The sequence below is a fragment of the Lissotriton helveticus genome, chromosome 1_1 (assembly GCF_964261635.1).
Source record: "Lissotriton helveticus chromosome 1_1, aLisHel1.1, whole genome shotgun sequence".
Lineage (NCBI taxonomy): Eukaryota > Metazoa > Chordata > Amphibia > Caudata > Salamandridae > Lissotriton > Lissotriton helveticus.
This window is the reverse complement of record NC_136057.1, coordinates 475,857,406-475,879,905: the sequence shown is the minus strand read 5'-3', so window position 1 is coordinate 475,879,905 and position 22,500 is coordinate 475,857,406. Positions and strand designations below refer to the sequence as shown.

At 44.4% G+C, this 22,500-nt stretch overlaps 1 protein-coding gene across 1 annotated transcript in view; it reads right to left on the bottom strand.

Moving 5' to 3' along the window:
* Nucleotides 1-22,500, bottom strand: part of MYRFL (myelin regulatory factor like) — an 874,676-nt gene that overhangs the window by 24,858 nt on the left and 827,318 nt on the right. The window contains exons 20-23 of the mRNA XM_078673905.1: nucleotides 21,179-21,241; nucleotides 9,602-9,689; nucleotides 2,835-2,909; nucleotides 946-1,054 (exon numbers count right to left, since the gene is read on the bottom strand). Coding sequence (XP_078530031.1) covers nucleotides 946-1,054; nucleotides 2,835-2,909; nucleotides 9,602-9,689; nucleotides 21,179-21,241 — 335 coding nt within the window. The remainder of the gene's footprint in view (nucleotides 1-945; nucleotides 1,055-2,834; nucleotides 2,910-9,601; nucleotides 9,690-21,178; nucleotides 21,242-22,500) is intronic.

The window sequence follows — 22,500 nt, the reverse complement described above, 5'->3', positions numbered from 1 at the left end:
TTTACATTCTTCGATCCCCAGAGGCACCATTGCCGCGTATTGTGCCAGCAGGCCACAACCAAATACCCTGCTCTCATTTGTGGTAACCGCAAAGTCGGCCACCAGAGCAGCAGGTATATTTCCAAACTGCTTACTACAAGCGCCGGCATCTCGGGTAGGGCCAGAGAGTCCAGGACCACCAGCAGGTTAGCCCCCTCTCCAGCCATCCCGGAGCCCCCAATTGACTGCCTGCCCTGTTCCAGGACCAAGCAGCCCCGCAAAAAAACGGTGTCCCTGCCATTTCTCTTGCCCAGGACCTCGCCATTTAGACCTCTACTTTTTAGGGATGGGAGGGTGGGTAACTTCGTGAAGCTCGGTCCGCCTTTCAGCCTGTGGTGAGACAACAAAAGAGGGTTTCCCCTTCCTGTTCCTGGCTTTTAAACCCCCCGTCACCTTGGTGATGCACTAAAGGGAATTCCGGCTATGCCCCCTCCCTCTCGCAGCACTGTAAGAGACCTTAACCTGGCTCCCGCCCAAAATGCCACTAAAGGTACAACACCCTTAGGTGTGGGTGGTGCCCATCAGGAACCAAAGTTAGGTCTAAGCCACGTCTGACCTTGCATGCTGGGGGGAAACAAAAGCTGGACTCTTGGCAGCATCAATTCGACCACCATGTGCATTCCCTTATTGTACATGAACATATCTATACAAAGTGGATTATACAGCCCTACATTATCTATGAAATCACAATAAAAGTATAATGCAACTTTGCATGATGTAAGAACCTATCCAGAAATGAGACAAGGGGAAATAAGGGAGTTATCGTAATATAGTTAGGTATTTAGGGCCAGGGGCACTTTGTCTCATTTTTGTACAGTAGCTGTGCATATTTTTAGAGAGGGCTATGCAAATATTTTCTTAGTGCCCGTGAATGATCCAAGTTAGTGACCTAGAGTAGGTTTTTACCTGTGTTGTCTCCATTGTAGCTTCCCTTTTCCGCCTGCTGTGTGTGCTGCGGTTACAGATGCTTCCCAGGGTGATCTCACATTGGTAGATAATTAATGGTTCAATTGTGCTTCAAAGAATAAAAAAGCAAGAGAGGCAGTCACTGACAGATCCGTTCATTACAACAGAAACGCACAGAAATCGGATCATCAGCGATGAAAATGTGAAAACAAAAAGCATCAATGAAAACACTATTTGTACTCTTCACCTTGAGCCAAAAAAACAGTTCAGCTGATTCCTGTTCTACCAAAACATTGGGACTGTTCCATGGCCCATATTCTGTGTCAGGTCCTATCAGCTGACAAGATGTGTTTTTTCTGTGTTGAGAGAACATCTGCCATTGGATACAGTGTGCCTAGTTCATGCAGTCTGATGGCGTGGCTGACATGTTGCGGATGGTGTAAATAAAAGAGGCGCTTGCAGACTATCGACAGGTTGCAAGGTAAGATCCACACTAACGTGAGTGGACAACATGGGGCAAAGAACATCCTCTCTCTAATCCAGCTGAAGCAGCACCAGATGAGACATTCAAGGCTATCGTTAACACGGCTGCAGGCGGCACCTCCCAGTGTACCGACCCAGGTATCATACCCAGGTGTGTACATTTATATCAGCTACATATTCGAAATCAAAATACTGTATGAAAGCTAACATGATCTCCTCTGGCCATTGAATCCACTCATACCTAGACCCATATATCGCTAAAGCTGGGATTTAATCCTGTTATTAGATACCAGGTTCAACACGTCTTGTAACTCGTTGACATCTGAGACGGCAGGCACACAGACTGCTGATCCTATTTGACTCAAATGAATAGCTGGCACTCATGTGGTTTTAAATCTGTCCTTTTAAAATTGTTTCAAATAAATGCTGTTTAGCCCTTTATATAGACAAGTGTGGAGCAATGATCCGGCAGGCATCTTACCTGTACGATAACAGCGTAAGTCCCCTGTAGGTCAGTTAATCATCAAACGGGGCACACTGCAAGCCTTAATTGAATACTGCCTCAAGAATAAATACATTGAAAGCTTCTCCATTCAACGAAGCCATGTGCCTGAGATTCTACATCAACCCCTGCTTCTGCTTCAAAAAGCAGGACATGACACAGAATTCCCAGGTAACTTTGTCTTAAATTAGCGTACCACGAAGGATCAAACCCAGCCTCCGAGATACACCTTCAGCTCCACAGGGAAAGCATTCATCCACTTGTAAATCGTCATTGGCAATGCTGTGCCAATGGCCCCCCACATACATCCTCCCCATCTGAAGGCTATCTATCCCCATTGCTGTTGCTCGTCCTATTCCAGGTCAATGCAAGTTCAATGATATCTACAAGCTCACACGAACCAGTGATTCACACTACCTGAAAAACATAATATTTGCCACCCACCCCAGTACCACACACGCATGAACTTGATGAAACTGGAGATCCTCAGGGCTATGAAGGAACATTAACAAGACCCAGACATCTTCATCACGTCCCCAGCCTCTCAAATGACCATCCACTTTATCTAAGACCATCCCTTGCTCTTAACCTTCAAGAAAGACCCCAAAACCCTCCTCTATCCCCTTCTCCTTCAGGGCATCTGCTGTGTCTGTTGCTTTTCTGTTGATCGTATTACTCCTGGGATCTCTTAAACACTCCTCTGTGCTTCTGTAACTCACACACACATTGAAACGTATCTCTTATTTCAGTAATGCTCTCCACTTCCTTACAGTGCTAAATCCACATTATATTATAGAACCCTGAGAAAAGGAATAAAAAACAGAACAGTCAGTGACGTCCTGAGACCCTGCAGCTGGTACTACAAGAGAAGGCATCAAAGCAAAAATAAACATTTTTAACATACTTGATTTCCAAAGTAATCTTCACGTTGGTGGGCGTGTATTTGTTAACTGGAATGCTATAGCTGTAATTTCCAGACCTAAAGGTTAAAAGCAGGAAATTAAACCAATTATGATCAATTGTGCATCTCGGGAACTATTTTGCTTTCCTAAAAAAAGCCAAGTAGACAAATGGACAAACGGACAGGAAGCCTGATAGCCTGATGAACGGATAAGCAGATACATAGAGGGACCCAATTATTAATACTGTATGTTACAAATATTTAGTCCAAACCCAGCTTAAACAAGAAACCTCAAAAACAACCTTCAATGAATGTTGACAATCATAACCATATATCAGTCCCTTGCTAATTGTCCTAAATTTGCGTGTGATTGGTTTGGCAAACGGCTGAAAGCAGGACTCGGAGATCCAACCCAACTTTCTGGAATGGGAGACAGGTACTCCCTGTCAATAGAAGTGAAGGTAATTGTTTCCTTTAGTTGCTTTACGTGTTGACTTACACTCGCAGCTCCATCCCAGGAGGGGATACTGCTCTCTGGGGCTCTGAGAGTGAGCTCCACCTGAGGATGCCAGGCAGCAGCGGCATAGAGATAGGTACTCACACTACCAGGTTCTCTATCACATGCTTTTCCCTCTAGGAGGCGATGATGCTCTCTACGGCTCCGAGAGTGAGCTTCGCCTGAGGATGCCAGGCAGCAGCGGCATAGGTATTCCCACCACCAGGTTCTCCATCACATGCTCTTGCCTCTAGGACACGATGCTGCTCTCTAGGGCTCCGAGAGTGAGCTTCACTTGAGGATGCGAGGCTGCAGCGGCATGGACATTGGTACTCACATTACCTGGTTCTCCAACACATGTTCTTGCCTCAAGTAGGCGATGATGCTTTCTAGGAAACTGAGAGTGAGCTTCACTTGAGGATGCCAGGTAGCAGCAGCATTGACATAGCTATTCACATCACCATGTTCTGCATCATATACTCTTGCCTCTAGAGGGCAAAGCAGCTCTCTAGGGTTCCGAGAGTTAACTTCACTTGAGGATGCCAGGCAGCATCGCCTTGGAGATTGGACTCACACCACTAGGTTCGCCATCACATGCTCTTGCCTCAAGTAAGCTATGATACTCTCTAGGAAATCGAGAGTGAACTTCACTTCAGTATGCCAAGCAGCAGCGACATGGACATAGGTATTGACATCACCAGGTTCCCCATCATATGCTCTTGCCTCTAGGAGGCGATACTGCTCTCTAGGGCAACGAGAGTGAGCTTCATCTGAGGATGCCAGGCAGCAGCGGCATAGGTATTCCCACCACCAGGTTCTCCATCACATGCTCTTGCCTCTAGGAGGCGATGCTGCTCTCTAGGGCAACGAGAGTGAGCTTCACTTGAGGATGCCAGACAGCAGCGGCATGGACATTGGTACTCACATCACCAGGTTCTTCATCACATGCTCCTCCCCGTAGGAGGTGATGCTGCTCTCTGGGGCTCTGAGAGTGAGCTTCACCTGAGGATGCCAGGCAGCAGCAGCATGGACATTGGTACTCACACCACCAGGTTCTCAATCACATGTTCTTGCCTCTAGTACTTGATGATGCCGGGTATGCGGGTTTAGGGAATCACTGCTGGTAGGGCTAGGCCAGAAGTGATGATCTTTAGTTTCTCTTAATAAATATTTACTGTTGCTGTGCTTTATGGTACTGCTATCTAATTGGTCAGTTCCTGCAGTGCACAGTGATTCCTTCTTATCCTGTACACCCCTTGCATTTTGTGTACGTGCTCTAGTTACATTCAACCCTGGGAAGCACACATGCCTGCGTGTTCATGAGTACGCCTAGTGGTGTCATTAACCCCCCCCCCCTACTTTAGCATCTTGGGGGAGGGGGTTTTCAAGGGGCAGATGGTCAAAATGAAATATTTATGTTGCTGTTTATGGCTCCTTTGACTCAGAATGGACACCCTGGTCTCCAAGAACATAGTAAATACGCCCTCTTGCAGTTGAAGGCTAAGAACAAGGGTTGGAAAGAAAGAGAGATGGTGAGAAGGACAGAGAATGACTGGACAGATTAATGCAGGGGTGGAAGGATGATGGCTGGATGGAAAGAAAGATGAATGGATGAAAGAAAAGAGGTTAAATGGGTGGAAGGAAGAAGAAAGGTAAAACGGATGAATGGCTGGTGAGAAAGATAGATGACAAGAAAGAAGGATGGGTGGTGAATGAATAGGCGAGGAAGAGAAAAAAGACAAATTAGACTGCAGAGAAGGAATTTTAAGAATTTCAGAATGCACTTAGGTGTGGCAATTTCCCAAACAACTGCTGGGTTTGCCTGCATCAACTGCTCGCTGATAGCTATTCGGGACATGGGGGTATTTTTTTCTGGCTACTCCCTTAAGTCTATCAATCAATCAATCAGGATTTATGAAGCGCAGCTAATCACTCGATAGGGTATGCAGGCGCTTGAAGCCCACTGAGGCTTATTCGAACAGCCAGGTCTTGAGGGCCATTGGGAAATCCGGAAATGGGGTTATGGCCCGGTGGTGCATGGGGAGGCTGATCCAGGTGTTTGCTGTGATGTGGGAGAAGGAGCTTCCTCCACTTCTGCTTTGTTAGATGTGAGGAGCATGGGCAAGTGAAAGGGAGGTGGATCGTAGGCTTCTCAATAGTGGTGGAAGCTCAGGCAGTGGTTAATGTAGGCGGGCCCTTAGTTGTGTAGAGCCTTGTGTGTGTGGGTCATCAGCCTGAATTGACATCTCTTCTGTATGGGGAGCCAGGGGAGTTTCCTGAGGGGTGTAAGGTGGGTCTGTCAGGAAGGCCAAGGTTGAGTCTGGCTGTGCCGTTCTGCATGGTCTGAAGTCTCTGAAGAAGGTGTGCAGCGATTCCTACCTGGAGGGCATTGCCGTAGTCCAGTCGGCTGATGATGAGGGCATGTGTCACGGTAGCCACTTGAAGATCTTACATAGCACGTGCAGAGAGAGGAAGCAGATGGCATTGATCTGTGATTTCATGGTGAGCTTGTTCTCAATGATGATTCCAAGGTTTCTGGAGTAGTTGTAGGGAGTGGGTGTGGGTCCTACGTCTTATAGCCACCAGGAGTCATTCCATGTGTTGCTGCTGTTGACAAAGTTAGTACTTCCGTCTTGTCTATGTTCAGCTGCAGGCAGTTCTTCATCCAGTCAGCAATGTTTGTCATCCATCCGTTGAAGTTGGTTCTGGTGGTAGTGGGTTTGTCATTAAGTGAGATGATGAGTTGGGTGTCCTTTGCATAGGAAAATATGTTGAGACCATGTGATCGGACGATGTTGGCCAGTAGGGTCATAAATGCGTTGAAGAGCGTGGGGCTAAAAAATTAGCCCTGGTGTACACCACAGGTTATCTCCTTGGGTTCAGTGGTGAAAGGTGGATCCTCTGCGTTCTTCCGGTGAGGAAGGACCTGATCCTTCTGAGCGCGTCCCCTTGGATGCCGATATGGTGGAGTTTTTCAATCAGTATGTGGTGAGATATGGTGCTGAAGTCTGCCGAGAGGTCATGGAGGATTAAAGCTGCTGTTTTTCCTCAGTCGAGGAGGGTTCGGATGTAGTCAGTGGATGCAATCAGGGCAGTTTTGGTGTTGTGATTGCTGCATAAGCTGGATTGGGAGGCTTGGAGTAGCTAGTTCTGCTCCAAGTCTGAATGTCAAAACTGGCCCGCTGAGTTCTCTGCTCGACGATGAGTGACTCTAACCTATTTATATTGCACTGTAACTGGTGTCTGAGAACCAGGGGCTTTATTCGTCAGTCTGGAACACAGGTACCTAAGGACCCTAGTGGACTAGCTCCTGCTATGTCATGCTCACTCACACGTTCAGTGTGCACAATAGGAATGATGTAAAGTTTGCAATTATCTGATTTATCAGAAAAATATAAAGTTAATGAGAACAGAGACTCTGCAAAGAGGGGGAAAGAATAGCAGACACATGCAGACTGTGTAACCTATGGAATGAAGTCTTGAAACATCTCATATGCTCCTGACCAGAACTGGCATGCTTGAACAAGATGTATCTGAAAACAAATCTTAAGTACAACAATTTGAAAACTTTTCAGGAGTCAAAGGAAACCCGTTTTCCAGGAGGAACTTGCTTAATTTCTGTAAAAGTGGTATGGTTGTTAGATTGTTTATCACATTTTAACTACTTTTAATTAAGGCTGTTAAATATTCGTTTTTTACTGTTGTGACTAATGTTCTACATTGGTATGGTCAGCATTTAAAAGTGTCATGTAGTGATGCCCTGTAGTCTTACCATTGCAACGAAGAGCATGAGAACTTTGTCTTGCAAGTGCCTCATGGAAAGGTATGTTGTAGCACTATGCCCCAGTGCAGGTGCCAAGATCATCATGCTCGACAAACAAGTATACAATTAACTGTTTTCATTTCAGGAAGATTTGGAACTGAGGGGCATTTCTAATAAAATCAAAGGTAATAGTAGGGAAAAGGTTAGGCCACCCAGAGAGAATGACTTGAGTTCAGGCCGCTTGCCCAGTGTGGGCGAAGCTTGCACCTCTTATGCTGTACATGGTCTGTGGGAGGAAAGCCTGTATTGCTGCTAAGCACAATGAACCGTGGTCCACTTCTCGGCCTTTGAGGGAAGCTTGCATTACTGCTCCTTGGTCTGCACCTATTTTGTGCATTTAATAAAGCCTACTTGCCAAGACTATTGGCATTGTTAATGTTTATTAAATACGATCATAGAACTCTGCTGTCTGTGGACCTCATTATATGTGCTCTGGAGTAGGCGTCGAGATACTGGGGACCTATATTCAGGGATTAAGAGTAATTTCACCCAGAATGAGGAATAACATGGAAACCCAAGCACACATGATCAGATTCTGCGTGTTTTTCAGCATTGGGGGAAATAATGGGTCTAAAGCTACATCCTTTCACCACCTGGAGGCAAGGGGCTATTTTGAGGGCCTTGTTGTGCCTGGCAAGTTGGGTTGTAGGCTGGCAGAAGAGTTTAGGAGTGAGTATGGGGTCCATGAGATAACGAAAACTGATGTCGGTCACCTGCAGACTGTGGTGAGAATGCCCTGAGACTCCCATATTTCAAAGATTTTCACAAAACTTAGACTGAACAGGGACCGCTGCAGAGTGGAGGCAGTGCTAAATTTGTAAAGGAATGAATGCAAGTGCCCAAAGCTCTGCTCAGCCTGCAGCTGGTGTTATTAAAGGTGTGTGTGTGGAATGCGTAGTCTTCAATCCACCTCATGCCTCCTTAATCCAGTATCACACGCACCCTGAATATCTCTCTCTTGCAGATTCCTGCTTTCTCCCTTTTTCACTGATTTACAGTCTTTCACTTCTTTCTTCTTCCTTCTTTGCCCTCTGTTTGTTTTTCTCTCTCTTGCTCTCAGTCATTGTCTGATGAGGAAAAATAAGTGCTGGTCCCCAAAAATAAGTGCCGGTGGGCCACACCGGCTCAAGTTAAGCACTGTGTCCAGGCCCCTGTGCACCAGTGGATGTAGGGACTTGCGTTACACAGCGCAATGCTCTAGGTCCACTATATTCAGGTCCAAATTACCAGGCCCCCAATTTGCGATACCGGTAATAATACCAGGCCCAGATAGATCAGGCAAGTTGGAATGGCCCCGCGTGGTATCCACGCCCGGCCACCTGCAACAGGAGCCTAAGTACATTTACTCCAGGGAACCATGCTAACAAACTGGAGACAAGCTGGGATAATCTCAGAAAACTCTGAGGTGGTTGGTCCTATTTTTAATGGATAAAAAGCAGACTCTGGGACCAGATACATTTATGTCGCTGACTGGCGCCCAGGTTCCAACTTTATAATGTATTTCTTCATTGTGGGGTTTTGTACATGAAACTTATGCTGAAATCTGCACACGGTAGCATTTAGAGAGGTAAAACCTGCAATAAACAGGTGTGCAAACTCTGTTACTACATATAATGTCCCCCTCCCCAACTCAGCGCCTTAAGACCCTCACATGTGAGATTACTGATTGATTGAGTCTGACCGCTCCAATTTAGATTTGGATGGTAATACCTAACCAGGGTAATACCTCACTCTGTGGCCTGTCTATTTCGCTTAGCATTTTTTGTGCACAAAATTATCGTGGTACTCGTAATGACGCTTTACCTTACCTGTTATTTATTTTTTAAATAATTCTTGGCGGCTGGCTCTTGGTAAACTGCAGATGACAGACAGATTAACTAATGCAAATCTGTGTATACTTAATACCGCATCTTCTGTCCATAAAATGTGCAAAGCTCAGACGTACCCGTGAGCTTTACATTTCGAACTCCATAGGCCCACCATGCAAGGCAGTGCCAGCTGCAAACAATGAAGTCCAGCACGAAACTGAAAGCCCTTCACACTGCTCGGCGGATGCGGCCTTGAGCAGCGCTGCTTCCGGTAACGGTATAAATAGACAGTGTTGCTAAAGAAGGCGACTCCCGTACTGCTCTGATCAAGAATGTTCCAGTCCCACCGGAGGGCAGATAGTGTGAAATGTTATCCAATCTAGGGTAGCTGTTTATAAAACATATCGAGGCAGCTATTTCTGCAAGTTTGTTTCTCTATCGTATGAATTCCAGTAAGAGGAATGTGTACAGAGAGACATAGTTTAGCTGTAAACAGAAAAGTTCACATGAGAATGCATGTTTTCAGTACGGTATTGCAATTGCAGTGCATGAATTAAGGAAGGCATGGGCACTGCTTGGAACACACTGCATGCACATGATACATGTAACAGTAAAAGCAATCTAAATGAACGAGTGAACTCACCCACACTGCATACTTCTGCTGCAGTAGCGACGGTCAATTCTTTGTTGATTTTCAAGTATCTGGATGGATCCAATCGATGTATCGATCCCTGTAAGGCCCAAAGGAGAGTCACTGAAACATGGGAAAGATGGGAAAGATCACAGCTTTTCAAAAGCACTGGATCTCCGTCTATCAGAGAAAAGACCAGGCAGAGAATGACTCTGAAGTAATTCAAGTTGTCTCTTTCTACGAGGGAGAAGTTGGAAAAGTGCTTAACAAACAAGCGATTGTCAAGGTTGGAACACATGAAGACTTGTTCTGCAAACAACAAACAGGACATGTGTTTGCGATCTTCGATCTCAAACAGCTCACGAAGCCACCATTAAAGTGAAGAAGCAACTTAGCAGACATGCAAAATCAGTGAAAGCGGAGGATGAAACTGCCAAACGCTCAGAATTCAAACAAGCAGATGCAAATGTAACCCCAGGCAAGCTTAATCGTGATAACGGGCGGCACACTGTGACTTATGACCTTGTAATAACCCAGGGCAAATACTTACTGGTAAATAAGTCTGACAAAACCTTGTGGGCAAATAGAAATCCCCTACAAGCCCCAAGGAAACTAAACACATGATAGGTTCAAAAGCTACCTGTGATAAGACAGCAGTTAGGCCAAAACCAGAAAGTAGAATGCAAACGCATCTTAAAAAAAAGGAGATTTCACCTTTATCGCCAAAACTATTAGCCAAGTGCTTTGGGCTACTCCAAACAATAACAGCGGGAGCAATAAAATATTGTTTTTACCCGAATTATATAAATCAAGAAGCAGATCTGAAATCCTTAAGAGGGGCAACATTGTAAAACGTCTGGCTGGACATCTGGAATTGAGTCACTTAAACTCTACACGTATCATTTTGATCCAATAGCATTCCCAGGTAGACACTCAGAGAAATGAGGTAACAGGGGTTACTTGATCAACCAAAGAAATTGCACAATACATATATGAACGAAGTAATTTATTTGAAAAGTTTAGTTTTTCAATGTCAATAATAATCCCAGAAAGCCAACCCTCATTGTTAGAGCATAGGAATGCACATAAGAGCTATGCACTTTTTATTCACCACACTTTTATTATGTGCATGTTAAAAATGAAACTTGCTCATAAAAACCTCTCTTACCTCAAAATAAGAAGTGCAGGTCAAAACTAATAACTGCAGTTGTTTCTGAGAAGAGTGCATAAAAATTAGATTTGGGCCTTGTACTAGTTCAGGAACATAAATAAGGTACAAATTGTGCTTAGCCTTACATATGCTTAGGAAAGACTGGGATTGGTGACCGCTGTGATCTCAATGAAAGCTTCTCAGTGAAAAGAAAGCTTCAGAATCTATGAGTCTGTCCACGTTGGGCAGAGGGGGGGCAGATTAGCGTCTTACAGGATTGAAGTGCTAACATTCTGGATTGAATCGGATGCCATGGGCCATTGATGAGTTCCTCAGCTGGGTAACGTACATTTAAGAACGCCAACAATGATCAGAGTTTGGCATGATTTGCTACCTATATTTCACCTTCTTGTGGTTTTGTCATTTAAAAATGGGAGGATGAACCATCATTTTTAGGTCGGGCTTCCATCAACCTGTTATATCTCTTCTGTGGGGTTTGGTAAACCCAGTTTGCCATTCGTTACTATCTGTGGCATTCAGAAATAATGTCTTGTTATTGGCGCATTTGTGTAAATGCCCTTCCTTTTCATGCTTAGTTCTGTCCCTGGTGATTTGCTTGGCCTTCACACTGTACAGTGTGTGATGGGCCCTCCTCCTTGTTTTTGGTTTTCTTTTCTTTGCTAGCTTCAGTTTGCTAGTGGCTCCAGACCGCTTTTGGTTTCACATCCGCTTGACTGTAACTTATTTTTCACTTACGTGAGTGACTGCCCCTCGTCTTACTTTGCATTCGATGTTGATTCTCTGAAGGATTGGCATTGCTGAAAACATGCTATATTTATTGCAGGAAGAGACATGCGCACAGTACAGTGGGCCGCCGATTAGCACCCCTGCCATGCCCGTCATTTCCTTCTGAACTAATATGGGAGTAAAAGTGGAAGTAACTGGGGTGACAAAGTAAGTGATTCCAGATGAAAAATAGACAGAGGAGGGATCGGATGCAGCCCGTCCTTAGTATGAATCTGGCAAACTGAGGAGTGTATTTAAACAGTTTATTTGTTGGCGTGAGCGGTGTGCAAGCCCCCTAGCTCTGCTTTTCCATATCGCTTCCCCCTCCCCCTCCGGTTCAGATGTGTGGCAGGCATGCAGCTCTGCACAGCCCGACAGCTGCGGGCTTGGCTGGGTGCTCGATGCCCACGACACTAGAACGCTGATTAGACGGTACTTGCAGAGCCCCCAGGAGTGAACATAGCTATGGAAACATTACATTTGTGGGCGGACCAAGCATGCTTAATGCAAAACATGCATATTTCAGAAAGGCAAAGCAAATTATGTTTAGGTATGTGGATTCAGATTTAGGAAACTAATGTTAGGCTGCTACCGGCTAAATCAAAGTGCCGAAGCACAAGGAATACCCGTATTAAGCGTGCCAGATAATTTTAAGGAGCGATTCCTCTCAATTTTGAGCTGTAAGTCAAGGAGCACGCAAGGGACTCATCTGAATGTTGAAGTGTTAGGTTTCTAAATGTACTACTTACAAATCTAACACTCGTGTCACCCCCTCATCTAGTCCAGACTAGCATTTCATGTTTGCATTGATTATGAAAGTATACACTTCTCGGATCTATTTGTCATGCATTCAGTATATCAATTTCACATGTATTCTTGCTCCCAGTCCTCCTCGACCATCACAGTCAGTGCACTTCTGCTTTCAGGGATGACTGCCTTTGTAACATCACCAGGGAATAACATGGAGCGGTGGTACCTTTGACTTTGACATGACCTGCCGCAGGTCCCGTTCTTCTCACCCAGGCTAGAGGGCAGCAGGCAGCAGGACAGCACAGGGGGGCAACAGTTCTTCAAAGCAGCAGTCCAGCAGAGTGACAGTCCTTTCAGCAGCACAGCAGTCCTTGTTCCTGGCAGAGTATCCACAGATCCACAAGTGTACTGAAGAGGTGGTGTCTGAGGTCCAATACTTATACCTGGTTCGCTTCCTCTGGAAGGTGGGAGAAGCTTCTAGGAAATTCCCTTTGAAGTCTACAGGCATCTTACCTTCCCTGTCCTGGTGCCAGACTAACTACAGGGGGTATGCAGCCCTTTGTGTGTAGCCAGGGTACCACCTAGTCTGCCTTCCTATCCAGCCAGTGATGGCCCATCCAGCACACCTAAGGTCTCTGTTGTGTGTGGCTGTCTAGGAGGCATACACAGAGTCCAACTGCCAATTCCACCCAGTCATGTGACCCAGAGACAGACAGCAGGCACCCAATGGCTAAGGCAGGAAAATGCCAGCCTTCTAAAAGTGCCATTTTGAAAATTGTAATATAAAATCCGACTTTACCATAAGAGAGGATTTTTCATTACAATTCCAAAGACACCAAACATGAACTGGTGACCAGCTCCCATTTGGAAATTACAGCTTATTAATATAATAAGGTAACACAATGTCATCCTATGGGAAGGTAGGCCTTGCAGTAGTGAAAATCAAATGTAAGAAATCTTTTCACAACCAGGACACGTAAAACCTAAAATTACATGGCCAACATTTTAAATACATTGCCTCCTGCACTGTGGGCTGTTTAGGGCTTACTGTAGGGGTGACTTATTTGTATTGAGAAGGAAGGTTTGGGCCTAGCAAAAGATTTATTTTGTCAGGCTGAAACAGCAGTTTAACTACTGTGCAAACAGGCTGTAATGGCAGGCATGAGACAGGTTTGAAAGGGCTACTTAAGTGCGTGGCACAACCAGTGCTGCAGGCCCACTAGTAGCATTTTAATTCACAGGCCCTGCGTACATGTAGTTTACTAGGTACTTATAAATGATATAAATATGCTGATTGGGTGTAAGACAATTCGACCAGCAGAATGATACTAATACCTCAGACCATACAGAACACCACAGCCATACTCATCCTCGCCCTTCCCAGATGAATCCACATCACACACCACATCAGGAAACTCCATTGGCTTCCGATAGAGATGAAATACCAATTTAAGCTGCTGACCCACACACACAAGTATCTACACATGCAAGGACAGGCCTACATTACATTAGTGGGTAAGACCATTGAGCACAATAGTCATAAAATGATAACTAAGAGTCTGAATAACTGCAGAAGTGCCAATGTTGTATATCTATTGTTATGCCCATGTGAATTGGGCTCTGTGGGTGAAACAAGTAGAGAATTAAGGTTGAGAATTCTTGAACATAGGTCAGCTATAAAAACTAATACATTAAATGTCCCACTTGTTGAACATTATGCCAGTTTAAAACATAAACATATGGACCTTCACTGGTTTATCAATGAGGAAATGACGGGGAACAAAAGAGGGGGGAACCTAGAACTAAAACGTAAAAACAGGGAAAAGTGGTATATTTCCAAATTTAACACTATCCAAAAGGGGTTAAACTCGAGAGAAGATTTGATGAAGCGAAGGTCTTAATGGTCCCTGGTACGCTTTCTGAAACTGTAACAATAACAGAGTGGGGTTAGATTATTCAAGGAAAGTGAAGTTGAAATTGCAAGAAATTCAGCACCACAATATGGATATATTTTTGTATTGATTAGTGTAAGTTCAAAAAAATTTTTTTAAATCCATTAGTTCGTTTTTCATCACACTCTGATTTCCTGATGATAGATACATCAGAACAGAGCTATTTGGGAAATTTGGTTTTAATTACAATAAGGAAATTGTGATCCAGTACACATTGACACCATTTAAATATGGCGCTCCCCATGAATTTTATAAACATGGGTTTTATGATGACATGAATCTCGTTGTGTACAAGATTACGTCACAAATTTAAGTAAGTCTTTAGTGGGATATTAAAAAAAAACAACAATATATTTTCTAGATAAAAGGCGATACTGCTAGATAGCTCGGTTAGCTCCTTTTATTAGTTAGTTTTCCATTATACTCTAAAGTTCTAATGAAAGATACTGCAGTACAGAGTTATTTGGGCAATTTAATTTTAATTACGATAAGTAATATGTGATTCATTTTCACATTGACACCATTTAAAAATGGCGCTCCCCACAAACATGGGTTTTACGGTGACATGAATCGCGCCATGGACGTGATTATGTTACTGTTAGAAATGGGGTTTCTGGTTGGCTAAGGTATGCACCCAAGCCAGGCAGAACCCACCACTCTAGTCAGGGCAAGGAAGTTACATGCTGAAGGTAACCCCTGCTCACCCCCTTGGTAGCTAGGCAGAGCAGTCAGGATAATGACATTACAGTTAGGATCGCCAGTACCTACAGGGAAGGTTGCACTTGGCACAACACACTATGTAAAACATAATCAGCCACAGGGCACCCTAATGATATCCAGCACCAACATCAGTCAGGCACCACAATCCACTTTCGCAGTGCACACATTTAGGCAAAAGCATTAGGGAAAGCAACCATAGCCACAGTGCACCATCCTAACTACTCAAGAGGTGAACACACTACTGCATGAGCATCACAATCAGTGTGACACCTGCGCTCTTCTTTAGGGTACCTGGTGTCCTTTGTATAGGCTTCTGGGTCACGTGCCCGCCTGCACCAGGAAATGCGGCAGTCCTAGTTCCAGGGGACCTCCATTGAGGTTTCATCCCATTCTCACTGGCACAGAATGTCCCCAGTGCCCAGTGCACCAAATCAGGGCGAGAAGGGGGGTGCAACACACACCCGATCTTTGCAGATTCCATCTCAGGGAACCATTAAAGCCATTCAAGGAAATGCCCCAGACATTCAGGAAAAGCGTAGCTGCCCCCAGCCATGTGGGGCAGCTGTATCAACATCGGGAATGCAGAGATCGTGTTGGGGCAGTGGAAGCACCACGGCGGGGTCTGCCAATGGTTCCTCGGGCCAGAAAACAACAGAGCGGCTCGCTCCCTGGAAAGGGCTCTCCTGAGACCTTGACTGGTCTCCTTCTGCCACGCCCCAGATAGCGCGGCTTGGGACAGAGGCACTCCAGTCCCAATGCACTCACCCGATTAGCACTCATGTGGGGAGCGGCCCGCCAACTAGCGGTGCCGTTCTTGAGCTCACCTCCTCCCTGCACTGAAGGACTCCGGTCGGGCCTCACCAGCCAATGGTTTCGCGCCTCTCCTGGCTTCTCTTTCTGGAATGCAGCCACGCCTACAACCAGGCTTGGCAAACACATGGGGCTCTCTTCTTCCTTACCGGAGCCACGCCCACAACCAGGCGTCCTCCGCCTGACTACCAAATCATGGCGCAGCTGCTCTCGCAGCGTTCACTGTAAGAACCCACTTCTCGGCTCAGAAAACAACTTATGAACTGCCCACAATGCGCTTCTGCTGCACTTTTCAGTATGCATAGAGGAAGCGCTCGCTACGCTTGACAAATGCGCACCTCCTCATGGGGGGGGGAGAAGAAGCACAGCGCTCACTCAGCACTACTTCAATCTCTTCCAAGGCCAGACACACAGCCTGGTAAATCACCAGAGACCTGTCTCAGGTAGGCAAGCACACCGGGTCTCCTCAGCATAGCAGCAGTCAGCGGGTCAGTCACCAGTGGCGGTTCCTCCTGGGACACTGCAGTCCATGCAGTGTGCACTCCTCAGTTCTCCCCGTTCCAGAAGTCCAAACAGTTAAACAGACATGTGGTCACAGCGCCATTACTTATAGTAGTAATGTCTTTGTTCTTCACCCTGGTACAGGGCTCCAAGCCCAGTCCAAACCAGTACTTGGCCCCAGACACACAACAAGGGAGCGGAGCATTGTGGAAGGTAGGCACAGCCCTATTAAGGTGCAGGTGCTACTCCTTCCACCACTACAAATGGAGACCAGGCCTATTCAACCTAGCGCTGAGTCACCCAGGCAGGGCAGGACACACCTCAGCCCCCCCCCCCTGGAACTGGCTGGAGGGAATGCATATCCCCTCTCCCCTTGTTAGTCAGACAGTCAATACATATCAGGCAGGCACGAAGACACATAGCACATAGAAATGCCTACTTCTAAAAGTGGCATTTCTAAAATTGTAATAATAAATCCACTATCATCATTATGAAACATTTATCACCACTATTCCGAACATACCAAACTTGATCACGCTACCCCTTTCATGTCAGGAATTACCACTGAGACGCTGAGACACTTAACTCGTTACCAGTGCCCCTCACCACCGGACTTATCCCGGTCCCTTGTCCTGGACTGCATCGATCGCGATCTACAGCTGGACCTCACTCCCATGAGCCTTCATACTTACACCTCAGAGCGCTGCCAAATCGTTTTCACGCCACAGTCCCCCGACACAAGAACCACTGTTAGCGAAAGCTCCCTGGAACCGGACGGCACTCTCCAGTGACGCCGCCTCACGTCTACCTACCAGCAAGCTCACGCTCTGGATACTTCCTCCCTCCCCTTATAGTCCCAACAGAGTACTTTTGAATCAAGTAACCATTCTCCTGATGATGACCTCAAGCTATAGAGGTTGAAACGCCGTCGACTCTACAGCGGCAATTGATGCAACCAAAGGGTCATTCACAAATAATGGAACTATGTTTGTGATTGTAAATACATCTGGTTGTTATGGTTACTGCATTTTAGTTGTATTCTGTGCTTCTATTTGCAAATAACAATACTTCCACCCCTCCTTGGTCTCCCTTGTCCCTTTCCTGTGCTGTATGATTAATACTTGGATTTATTTGTCCCCCTACATGATTGACCGGTTGAGACATTGTCGGTTTGTTGCTAGGAATTACCACTGAAGCACAAATCCGGGATTCCCCAATGCATCCCCATGAAAGGGCAGCCTCAAAGCAGTGAGAAACCAAATAGGATGTCTGTCACTACCAGGACATGCCACACAGTTAAGGCACATGTCCTAACTTTTACATACACTGCACCCTGCCCGTAGGGCTAGCTAGGGCCTTTCTTAGGGGTGACTGATATGTAGTAAAAGGGGAGTTGCAGACGTGGCATCCACTTTATGTGCCACGTCACAGCCGCAGTAAACTGTGTGCGCATTCCTTGCAGTGGCAGAGGTCTCAGGTTTGAAAGGATACTTTGGTGGGAGGCGCAAGCAGCACTGCAAACCCACCAGCAGCATTTAATTTACTGGCCCAGTGTATATAGGATACCACTGTACAAGGGACTGATAGGTAAATTAAATATGTCAAACAGGTATAGACCACTCTTACCAAGTTTACCATAGAGAGCATATGCACTTTAGCACTGAACAGCAGCGATAAAGTGCCCAGAGTCAGAAAACCACCAAAAACAGGTAAACAAAAATACAGGAGGAAGGCAAAAAGTTCTGGGATGACCCTGAAAAAAGAGCCAAGTCCAACACAACCCCGTTGCAGCCTAAAGCCAGGATAGACCAATCAATACCTTGATGGGCTTCTCTGCTTGGAGTGATAGAACATGGACGCAGGCCCGCAAATATTGAAGTAAGCCTTTATTAGCGAGACTCTCCCTTGACAATGGTTTACGCCACCATATTGGGCACCCGGTTAGATTTTAGAGGTCCCTCAATGATAAGCGAGATTCTATCCTGATGGTAAGATTTTCCAATTGAAACCGATGCGGTTAGAACTTTGTGCGAACAAGTTAGGATAAGTTCATAAAGTGTTTTGTTATCTATTCATTTTTTAGTCACAGGGATGGATGCAGGATTAGAATCCCCTGCTCAGCTCAAACGACAAAGGAAAGATATTTAACTCTCTTTACGGGGCTACATTCAAGGTCAACCAGTGCAGGTATTTTTATAATGAACAGTAGTAGCCAAATTACTGATAGATTTTAATTAACAAACAATGACTAATTCTGTTAAATAATGATAAACTCTTTTGTGAGTACAATCGTTAATTTTGTTAATTATGAGGATTCTTCTACGGATACTCTGCCCAGACACTTAGGTTGTTTTGGAGGAATGGTGGAGCATATCAAACCCACTTGTAAATTGAACTGAGTTACAGAAATAAATCTGTGAAATTAAAGCAACTTGATAGAAAAGGTTGACTACACAGAATAGGTATGTTCCTAACAAAAATAAATAGGGGATAATGTCACTATTCTGTGGGGACCATTGATAATGGATTTATGATTGTGTCCCACCTACCCTTCTATTTATTTGTTTATGTACAGTTCTCTGCCTTTACCACTGGCATTTATCCTAATAAAACGGCTTTCTAACAAAGTGCTCCTCACTGGTGAGTCATTCATACTTAGATGAATTGATCATTGTATGTTTTTTGAGTGAATACTATTAGTATGACTGATAGTGTTATGTTGTGAAACCCTTGTGTTGTGTCAGTCATATTGATATTCATAGTGATAGCTATTTGAATGTGGATGATAGGGTGATGCACAACAAAAAAACTCCAGTCTTGAGGGAAGTGTATTTGTTCGGTGATAGAGGAATACTTATCTTCATTATCTAAATCAATGTATGAATTATTGATATATGTATAAAAAAAATTGTATAATAATATGGATTATAAATGGCTTTTTCTTTTTTGTGTATTTATGTTTCACATTCAGGCTTTTGGGAAAGTGTAAGGAGAGGAATATATATGATCATGCCTGGAAGAAGGTGGATTTATTCATTTCAACCCACCAAAACATGTCAACGCTCTGTTGCTGTTAAATTTGTGTGACATTGATTCACATTTTGATAAGAAATTGTTTTCTGCAATGTGATGTCCTGATGTACTCTCACGAATTAACCTTTTTATGACAAATGCGATTGTCTTGGTGTTGTTTCTCCCATTTTTATATTGTACGTTTTTAAGATATTTCATGTACGGTTTTAAATATATTTCCTTATGAATTTATAAAGAATGTGCTGTATAACTGAATATATTTTTATTAAACTGCATTTATAAGTGTTTTGATACCCCGTAGAAATTCATAGCGCCGCTAAGACTGTGCTAGTGTATGTGTGTAGAGTACTTATGGAGTGGTTGATCTGAAAGATAAGAGAACCTAGAGGGAAATGATATACTTGACTATTAACTACATTAACCACCACCTGAACTTCCACCAACAATCGAGAACACTACACTCCACCTCTCTCCCATGCAAGTGGAGGACACTCCTGCTCCAAATTGCAGAAAACACCTGGAACAGCCTCCCCACGCACCTACGGACCATGAACTCACTTTCGGCCCTCAAGATCTGGCTGTTCAAATATGCCTCTTGGGGCTGCAAGCGCCTGGATAACCCTATTGGGTGATTAGCTGCTGACCAGATGACCGAGAGCTGCATTTTGTGCTCTTAGGTTACCTTAAATCTTTGAAATGGCATATCTCTGGTTCTACTGATTGTATATTTGTTGTGTTTGTGTATCTAATTCATTAAATGTTACTCTATTTTCCTAAATTGGTGTGGGATTTTTCTTGTGTTGTGTTTTCACTTTATTACTGTTTAAGTGCTGCATAAACACTTTATACATTGCCTCAAAGTTAAGCCCAACAGCTTTTATGTAAGCTACCAGGCGGTTAAGCACAGGTTAATTTAGTGGCTGTTGTGCTTCACCCCGATAAGGATTGTGGCTGTTATCTGTGAAGGGCTCACACCCCTCTCAAGCAACAACCCAATTCTCACCAATCCTCACCAACATTTATCTATGATTTCTTTAGTGTCTTCATTTTAAATTGGCTTTGAGGGTCAATAGTTGAGAGGACCTTTGGGTGGTAATGCAGATGTGGCATAATGGCTCCTCAACATAGTTTTGGGAACATACATCAGTTTCAAGAAGATTGGCTTTGGTATCAAAGAATATTTTGTGGATGAAACAGTATTGTATCTCTTGGTGGATTAGCTATGATGCAATGTACTTATCTTTGAATGTTTCCCTCTTTGCGAGGCCGTGGTAATCCGTATAATGGTGCAAACAGAGATTTACTTTTGATTTGGGATCAGAAGCTGTGCTGACACTTTGCAGAAACAGTTTTTTGTCTTTACCATTTCCAGGTAAACCTGGTAGAATTTGATCAGGGAAAAGCTTCATTATTTTGAGGTTTGTATCCCGGAATGAGGAAAAACATGCAGTATTACCACATTATCCTCCTTCCTTAGATGCGGTAAAAAACCTCGAGACACAGATAATTAATTCTGCGTCCAAAATGACCAAGTCATTTTACTGGAGTGCTCTGAACGAGCCCCTTCGCATGGGCCCATCAGTTCAGTTCTAGAATTACGCGTAAATATCACGAAATTATAATGAAAGATTTCGAGCCTACCTTTCCCATAACTGTTCGCGTTTTTCAAAAAAGAATAAAGTTGCAAGCATTTGTTGAATATCCATATGTTTTCAGAAAAGAAATGAATACATTCAGGTTTATTCTTTTGTCCTCAGAATACCTTCTTTAAATATAACGCAACACTCAGAATACAACTAGCATTCAAATTCAAGCAACAGGAATGATTAGGGCAAATTACACGCAATTGTTTTTGACAGGTGATTATTAAGAATGACTTCTACTCACAGTCAGTTCCATAGTCGGGTCTGTTCAGCCAGCTTCTTTTTGATACAACTTTGTTTATTTTTCCTGAAAGAAAAATGTTATTTGTTGAGATCCATTAAGTAGTTTAAACGGTATTTTCTTTTGGTTTTCTGGTCATGTTGCTTGCAGTAACGTATAAACAAGTGGGGGAAACGTGAATGTAAAGGAATCAAACAAGAGCTGAATGCTTACTGCAAAGGTATGTCTCTGTCACTTTGTATTTTTACCCTACAGAAAGTATGTGGTAAAAAAACAGTTGCAAAGAATGAAAAATTGTCATACATAGTCGTGGCCTTTCACTAGAGCAGAGATTATAGTACCGAGGGCTTGATTACGATGGTGGTCTTTTAGACCGCCATCATATCGGGCAGGTGACTGGTCCCACCTCCCCTATAACAACATGACTGCCAGCACAAGCCACAGTACAGAAAAGCACTATGTGCACATCCATGCACCGTGTGACAGGCACCATGTAGTGCCTGACACATAGTGCATGGAAGTGTGGGGGGCATTACATGTGCCCCCCTCGGCTACTCAGGAGTGGCTCACGATGGAAGGAAGCCCTGCTTGGGGAACCCAAAGTCCGTTTCAGTATGCCCTTTCATGGCAGTGGGACAGCCATTAAAAAAAGGCGGTCAGAAAGGGACATCCTAATCCACCCATCCCCCGACTGCCAACCCGACAGGATCCTTGAGCCTGTCTGTCGGAGGTAGCAGTCTTGCCCCACCCGACCTTTGCGCTCCGACTGCCCGTATTTTAATCTGGCGGTCAGACAGATGCCCTGGATGTCAGGCGGACTGCCACCAATGGCCTGTTGGTGGGGCTCCATCCGACATCGTAATGAGGGCCCTAGGCTGGTGTGCTCATACTGAAAAGGAAGAGCATGTAATAGGGCCTCTTGCAGCCCTCTTGACCTTTATGTATAGCCCCCTGGGCTGTTGTTTCATTGATTTAGCACTGACATTCAGCAAGCAGATGAATGGGCAAGTATTTATTTACAAATTACCACTTATCTTAAGAAACGCTTTCATTTTTAAAGATATTGTGCAGCAAACATGAGAATTTTTGATAAAGACTTTTCAAAATTGAAAAATATGTATTTTTCATTATAATGCAGAAGTGTTTCACGTTAGTGCATTAGATTATATCACTGCGTTGAAGGGCATTTATTAAAAACAATAGTTCTCAAACATGAACTTAGAAACATTGTGCCTTCTCGGTCCTGACAACAATGACATTATTGAACCAAGAGGCAAGTCAGTTGTCATGTATACCCTCGACATGGCCTAGGCTATTATTATACG